Genomic DNA, 7671 nt, shown 5'->3' on the forward strand with positions numbered 1-7671 from the left:
CTGTGTTGCCCAGACTGGAGTGCAGTGGTGCAGTCATAGCTCTCTGCGATCCTCCTGCCTCAGCCTCCCAAGTAGCTGGGACTACAGGCTCATGCCATCACTGCTGGATAATTTAAAAATTTTTTTTGTAGAGATGAGGTCCCACTATGTTGCCTAGGCTGGTCTCGAATTCCTAGGCTCAAGTGATCCTCCCAAAGTGCTGAGATTACAGGTGTAAGCCACTGCGCCCAGCCTAGATTAACAGTCTTATATTTTGTTTTTTCCTGTTTTCATCTTCTCAAAGTGTGGTTCAGGCCTTGTTTGCCAGATCCATTACAGTTTCCGAAGGTGTCTTTGTAGTCAGCTGATGATGGAAAGGTAGAACGAGGTGAGAAAAATAACTCAAAGTGCATGTTTAGAGATTTGGTGAGAAAAGGCTTCGATCAACTATGAAAGCAGAAGAGGTAAGTGCCTTCTGCGATAAGGACTGCTTTTAGGTTTTGTAAAGGGAGTGAAAATGTAGCTAAAAAGTTCTGTGAAACTTGTTGCGACTTAAAGGGATTCTTACCATGTGAAATCTGGGACTCATCAAAGTCTTATTTTTTCCCAAGAGAAGTTTTCATCTGTCATATGCCTTATTTAGACTCTAAAGTCTGCTGGTCAGAGCAGAATGCGTAAGTCCGAAACATGCACTCAATAAATGTTTGTTGTTGACAGACGTCATTGACCATGTCGGGAGTACGCCATTTGTACTCTGCATTTTCCTCTCAGGGAAGGAGCATCAATACTGATTCACGGGACAGAGGGAATTGATTCCACCCTTCAGGTGACCTCGCTGGCCCAGATCATCTTGGAACCAAGAAGCAGGACCATCCGTGGCTTCGAGGCCCTGATAGAAAGAGAGTGGCTACAGGTGAGAAAGCCGCTTGACATGCCGAGGAACCGCTAGTAATTGGTGTTGTGATCCTGGTTGGTCGTAGCCGACATGATGCATGACATTTTGATTGATTAAAATTTTTAAATTGTGTGTTTAGTTTTCTGCAGGGCAGTTAATCTGTCTTCTCCTCATTTCTGCATCTCTCTTTGCCTGTATTGTTCACTTGGCACCTCATTCACTTGTCAAATTGTCGTTAGCTGTACTGTGTCACACGCAGGGAAATGCGAAGGATGTAAAACATAGTCTAGTCTCCAGAAGCTTCGTCTTGGTAAGAGATAAAGGCATCAGCAGTGGGGCTGGGAGTGGGGCTGGAGCTACAGGGCCATGTCCTTTAGCACTTTGTCCCCGTTGCTCATCTTGCCCTATCCTACCCTTTCCTTCCCTAACCAGGCGAAACCCTCCTCATTCTTTAAGCTCCAGCTAAATGTCACTGCTTTCGTGAAGTCTTTGAGACCTTAACTTCCTTCACAGATAAGATTGATCCATTTTTTTCGTGTCCTGTTTCCTGAACTAGACCCCAAAAAAGGTGACTTCCTTGAAGTCAGGGAGCCACGCCCTGTTCGTCTGTTTATCCCTAGAACACAGCACAGTGCTCTCACGTAGTGCTGGATGGCGACTAAAATGAAGGTGTCGTAACAGATTGAAATCCTCCAACTTAGACGTTAATTTACGAATGTGTGTTCACTGCGTAACAGTAAATGATTGGGATTGAAAATGAATGCTGAGATATATCGAAAGCACACATATCGCTGGTAAAAAAAAAAAAAAAATTTCTAGCCATTCTAGTTATAATTCAAATTTATTATGTATAAATACTCTTATGTATACCATGTCTACCCTGCCTGACGGCTGACCTTTATCTCTAAGTCGGACCATCCTAAATTTGCCTTCCATATCTGGTGAAAGTCTATTCAGCTCTGTTCCTCGTGGTGCATAGTAAACAAATGAGTGTGATTGCCTTATTTACATATTACCATTTTAATGGGTATCAGAATCCCATTAACCACTGTAATATTTTCGTGGCAATGTCGTTGTCAGATAAAATAGCGTAAGGACCCAAAGACAAGCAGGTCTCTGAAACACCCAGTAGTGTGTGATTTCTGGGAGGGTCAGTACTTGGGTTCTGGGCCACATGATTCTTCAATTTATTTTAGTCAGTAGATGGTAAACTCTTCCAGTTCTTTTGGGGAGAAGAGGGTATTTAAGGACAGCTTTGTCTGTAATATAAAAGAATTTATAACGATCTCTTCAAGGCAATACTTTTTCTAAATGTAACTAAAGATGCAGTATCAGAGCTGACCTTGCAGTTCGTCCCCCAGAGTCCCATGCGTGTCTCAGTTAGTGGTGAGGCTTAGGTGGCTTGCAGCGCAATGTACAGTGTTTTAGACAGGTAGAAGGTCACAGTTGCCCTTCGTTTTGTATCTAAGAGCTTATGTTCTTTGACTTTAATTTTACAGACCTAGAAAGATTTATTTTGTAAGTTAATCATTACTGGAATCCATTATTCTCCCACTTGCTGTCCCAAGCACGATTGCAGTTCCTGGGGTCAAGCTTACCTGCACAGCCTTGTTAAGGGTTTGAAAGTTGCGTCTTTTTCCTTAGTTGGCGAAGTGTTTATTTTAAACCAAGAAATCGTCCATCTAAATAGCAGCTACCCTAATTACATATATGATGCTCCAATTAATAGCGATGTTATTGTAACTGTGTGCTACGGTGTTAACAGAATGTGCTATAGGGGATCTCACTAGGACGTGACTGTCCCATTGCCGTCTTCCCCTCAGGCTGGTCACCCGTTCCAGCAGCGCTGCGCGCAGTCGGCCTACTGCAACAGTAAGCAGAAGTGGGAGGCGCCAGTGTTTCTGCTCTTCTTGGACTGTGTGTGGCAGATACTTCGTCAGTTCCCCTGTTCTTTTGAATTTAATGAGCGCTTCCTCACCATGCTCTTTGAGCACGCGTATGCCTCCCAGTTTGGAACATTTCTGGGCAACAATGAAAGTGAAAGGTGAGTGCACTGCTCACTTGGACATTTCATTTTTAGTTGTTTTGTTCACGCTGTAAGAGAGACCAGGGTCTGAGGACCCTTTGGTAGTTCGTAGGCAGGATGACGGGGTCTTCACGCTCACGTGTGAGATGAGCCTCCCTCTAACCTTGTTAAGACGCCAGCACGTATCCTGTGTGACGTGAGAAAAGAGACGAATATAGAACCAGGATTTGGTTCTGTGTTAATGTTATTTATAAGAAGGGAGAGGTTACAGTTAAGTATAAATTAAATTACATAAAGTATATTCTTATTCTGAGCCAGTCACATGCTAGGTGAGAGCGTGTCCCAGACTTTGTTGTGTTAGATTAAAATTAGCCCATACCCAGATTTAAAAGCTTTGAGTAAATGGGGCGACTGTTTCAAGTGTTAATTACTTTGTATAGTATGATAGTGTTTTATATCTGGAAGAAGCCCTTATTTATAATTCAGCTTTACCCTCCATCTCATTTTATAAGTTAAAGAAATATCCTGAGAAGTTAAATGACCTGTCCCAGGACACACAGCCAGTTGGTCACCAAACGTATGGCCTAGAGTGCAGGTCTTCCCGCTCCTGCTCTAGACTTTGTCTGTTACACTTAGATACTGTCCCCAGGCCCAGGGTGACAATCTCACTTCACAGCCCAGACACTATCAAGAAGATTCCCAGCAGGATGATTTTTAAAGGTGGTTAACTGGTAATCTTCCAAGCTGCTTCTGAGGGGGAGGCAGGATTTGCCTCATTGTTGGTGGTCAGCATTATTTAGTTGAATAGTAAATTTTTTTCAAAAATGTAATTACTTACTTAATTAATTTTTTTGAGACAGAGTCTCCGTCTGTCACCCAGGCTGGAGTGCAGGGGCGTGATCATAGCTCACTGCGGCCTTGAACTCCTGGGCTCAAGCATCCTCCTGCCTCAGCCTCCCGAGTAGCTGGGACTACAGGTGCACCCACTCTGTGGTGTTACACCTGTTAACTACACTCAGAACCAGGTTTCAATCTTCGTTAAAATGTGTTTTTTCCTAAAGTGTGCCAGCCTGCTTTCCTTCTCTGACAGTTTATTGTAAGAACGGCAAACTCACAGTGGAAATGCTCACGTTGTGGGTGTTGATTTGGCTACAGCCATAAATCTTCCCCCACCTTTTAGAACCCCTAAATAAAATGCCTGAGTAACCGCTTTTCTGTGCCCAGCACTCTCTCCCTCTTCCACTTCTTCCCTTGCCCATGGGAAAAAGTAAAATAAACTTTTCCTTCTTCCCATCCTAATCCTTGTGTGAGAAATCTTTCTCCGCCCAGACCAGCCTGAGCCACATAGTGAGACCCCATCTCTCCAAAAAATTAGCCAGGCGTGGTGCTGCACACCTGTAGTCCCAGCTACTCAGGGGCTGGGGCGGGAGGATGCTTGAGCCTGGAAGTTTGAGGTTCAGTGAGCTGTGATGACGCCACTGCACTCCAGCCTGTGCCACAGAGTGAGGCCCTGTCTCAAAAAAAAAAAAAAAGTCTTAGGTTCTCTCTGCTGTCAGATAAAGAGAAGAAATTGTCCCATTAAAAGGATCATTTAATAGTGGTTGTTATGAATTAATTACTTTAATGGCCATTTTCTTTGTGGATCAGATGTAAGTTGAAGCTGCAGCAGAAAACCATGTCTCTCTGGTCCTGGGTCAATCGGCCCAGTGAGCTGAGCAAACTCACCAATCCTCTCTTTGAAGCCAACAACCTCGTCATCTGGCCTTCGGTTGCTCCGCAGAGTCTTCAGCTGTGGGAAGGTAAACCACGAATCCTTCGCAAACTGTCTGGCGATCAGGTGTGCCGCATCGGCTGCCTGTGAGCACGGGCCGCTGTTCATAGTTGAGGATGGTGAGCTGGACGTGCCCCTCAGACCATGTGTAATCGCTACTGCTTTCTCCGTGTGGTCGTGGCGCTGTCTTTAATATCAGTTACCTAGCCATACTTTTTGGTTGCAGTCCCCACTGGAGAAGTGAACAGTGGGGATTATTCAATACAAACTGCTGTTGATGTTGGTCATTTTTCCCAGATAAGAAATACATTACTTTTTGCATGAAAGAGTTGGTAGGTAGTTGGGACATGAATAAATTGTAAACTCCTCCCGGGGGGTTTCTGCCTGTTTCGTTTATTAAGGCCAGGGTTCTTGTATTAAATTCTGTGGAAGGGTTGCATGGCTAGTCACCGCAGTAAATGGACGCAAATGCCACCAACGGAGCAGTGCAGATGTCTCGTTCACATGGAACAATAATCCATACTTAATTTTCAAATCTATTCTAAACTAGGTTTTTTGCATACACTAATTTTTCAGACTACTGAAGCCTATCCCCTTAAGTAGTTTGTTTTAAAAAAACAAAATCTATCTAAAATTTGTTTATTAAACAAAGATTCTAAAATACCATTTAATTTCTTTTTAGCCATTTTGAAGTTATTAAGCCCGTATTTCTTCATGTTTGCATTAAGCAGTATAAAACATACACACAAGAATAGTAGCTATTTGGTAAATTAAACCGAATTACCATAAATGTCAGTTGTTATACCATGTTCTAATGTGTTGTGCCCTCAGAGGTGGTTCCTGTGTAGAAAACTGTTTGCCCTTTGTGTAAAAGGGTCTCAGATCGCTCTGCTTTCTTGGTTTGGGAACCAGTCAGGGTCTGTCTCCTCTGGACGTCAGCTGTCACATCTTGTTCCTCCTGGCATTTCTACCATTAGCCGTTTCCCTCCATTTCAGCTTGTACCTCTGAGGTTAACAGCCATGCTTCTTGTTTCAGCCTTCTGGGACAATTCACCTAAAGGCCACTGTCACGTTTAATCACTGAAATCAGAGACCAGCCGTTTGGGAGAAAAGCCAAATTGGGAGCTGGATGGCCTGAAGGATGATTTAATTAGTTTGTGCTAAACCCCATTGGGAGTTTAGGGATTAGGTGATGGAAGGAAACCCTGGTTGTTGTATGGCTGAATTCCTGTGACTCCAGGGTTTCAGTGTGTGCTTAGCGCCTCTGCAACTTAAAGCTGGGAGAAATTCTACATTAAGTAAAATCCTAGGTTGGTGTATGCATTGAATGAGACTGCTCTCTGGCCTTAAAATGTCTCTGTGTTGTTTACATCATAGCTAACCGTTAATATTAAGTAATTCCTGTACCAAAGAATAATAGGCTCATATAATAGAAAAATCATCACGGGTTAATGAATCTTTAAGGTTATGGTTCTGTTTTCTCTTTCTGATAGAAAGTAGGATTTGGGCACACACAGAAGGGCTCCTTAGGGCCCATGACAGGTTGGTTTATAGAAAGTGTGTTAAAGAATCATAAAATCTTTGTGAACTTGCCAGCTACTGATGTGTGGCAACCTGGGAGGTTTTGTACCTTCTTATTTAAATACCTTTAAGGCATTATTTTGGCGTGATATAGTCAGCATAGGTCTTTGTAGAGGAGAAAATACCTCTTCTTAGTCCATAATAAAAGGATAATTTTCGGAAGACTGCCTCTCAGGCACCAAGGAGAGAGACAGAGACAGCGTGTCGAGTGCATGTGCTGACGTTCAGGCTCTTAAGTAACAATTTATGTGGTTCGGCTTTTACTGTAACTGTCACTTTTCCAGTAAAAGTGGTTTCACACATGTAGGAGACCTTACAGGCCTAAATAAAATTCTGTGATTATAAGAACAAATGATTTGTACTGCAAAACTGAAAAGTTTATGGCACTGTAAATTAACAGCTTGTTTTCGTGAATATATCACAGAATGGTAATTCGATCTATTTGATCATTTTCTGAAGAATAATGATCATGTACATGTAAGTGGTGATTCTTGGACACAATTGCATTCTTTTCAGTACTTCGAGATTCCTCTATATTTTAGAACAGAATAAAACACAGACGTGAGCTGTGAAAAAAAGAATGTATAATACATGGAATTATGTATTATCCACAAATACAATGTTAAGCCATTGCATGTATCTTTTTTCCTTCTGCTTCCCATTCCTGGATTCCATAGGTATTTTCCTACGTTGGAACAGAACCTCGAAGTACTTGGATGAAGCCTATGAAGAAATGGTGAACATCATTGAGTATAACAAAGAATTGCAAGCAAAAGTCAATATCCTGAGGAGGCAGTTGGCAGAACTGGAAACAGAGGACGGGATGCAGGAGAGTCCCTGAATGGTGTCCCCACACCCGCCATAAGGACCTTCCTGGACCTACGTCCGCCTCTGTCTCCCCGTGCGCACTTCAGTTCACTTTCACACGGTAGCCTTGAACTCGAGGCTGCAGACGTGGGTCCCTCTGTGTAGTGGGTTTCTCGGTACTGTATGGACGACACTTACCATAAGGACTCGTGTTTCACGTGGCCTGTTAGGCCCCTTCACCTGGGAGCAGGAAGGAGGTGCTAGTCATTTTATTTTATGTGAAATAGATGACCTACTCAATGCCATCTGTGTTACACTCCACTTCCTCCGAAGCTTTTGTCCACTTTCCAAACAGTGCTGTAGACCAGCCAAGGATACAGTTAGTCTCTTTAGGGAATATTCGGTGGTTTAAAAAAATGGTTAGTTTTAAACACTCCGGGTATAGACATGTTTTTCAAAACTGAAGTGATTGATAAACAAAGCATTTTGTGTTTAACATGCCACTTCCAAGATCTAGGCCACATAAAGCAGCCATTCTCTTTAAAACAGTTTTGGACTAGCAACGCTGAACTCACTCTGGTTCGTCAAGAAAGGAAAATCTGAATACTTATT

At 42.8% G+C, this 7671-nt stretch overlaps 1 protein-coding gene across 1 annotated transcript in view; it reads left to right on the forward strand.

The window, feature by feature from the left end:
- Nucleotides 1-7354, forward strand: part of MTMR9 (myotubularin related protein 9) — a 37601-nt gene extending 30247 nt beyond the window's left edge. Inside the window, exons 6-9 of the mRNA XM_012638787.1 lie at nucleotides 751-892; nucleotides 2698-2918; nucleotides 4548-4699; nucleotides 6930-7354. Coding sequence (XP_012494241.1) covers nucleotides 751-892; nucleotides 2698-2918; nucleotides 4548-4699; nucleotides 6930-7093 — 679 coding nt within the window. The 3' untranslated portion in view covers nucleotides 7094-7354. The remainder of the gene's footprint in view (nucleotides 1-750; nucleotides 893-2697; nucleotides 2919-4547; nucleotides 4700-6929) is intronic.
- Nucleotides 7355-7671: the final 317 nt, after the last annotated feature.

The sequence above is a fragment of the Propithecus coquereli genome, unplaced genomic scaffold, assembly GCF_000956105.1.
Source record: "Propithecus coquereli isolate 6110/MARCELLA unplaced genomic scaffold, Pcoq_1.0 Scaffold1347, whole genome shotgun sequence".
NCBI classification, from domain to species: Eukaryota; Metazoa; Chordata; class Mammalia; order Primates; family Indriidae; genus Propithecus; species Propithecus coquereli.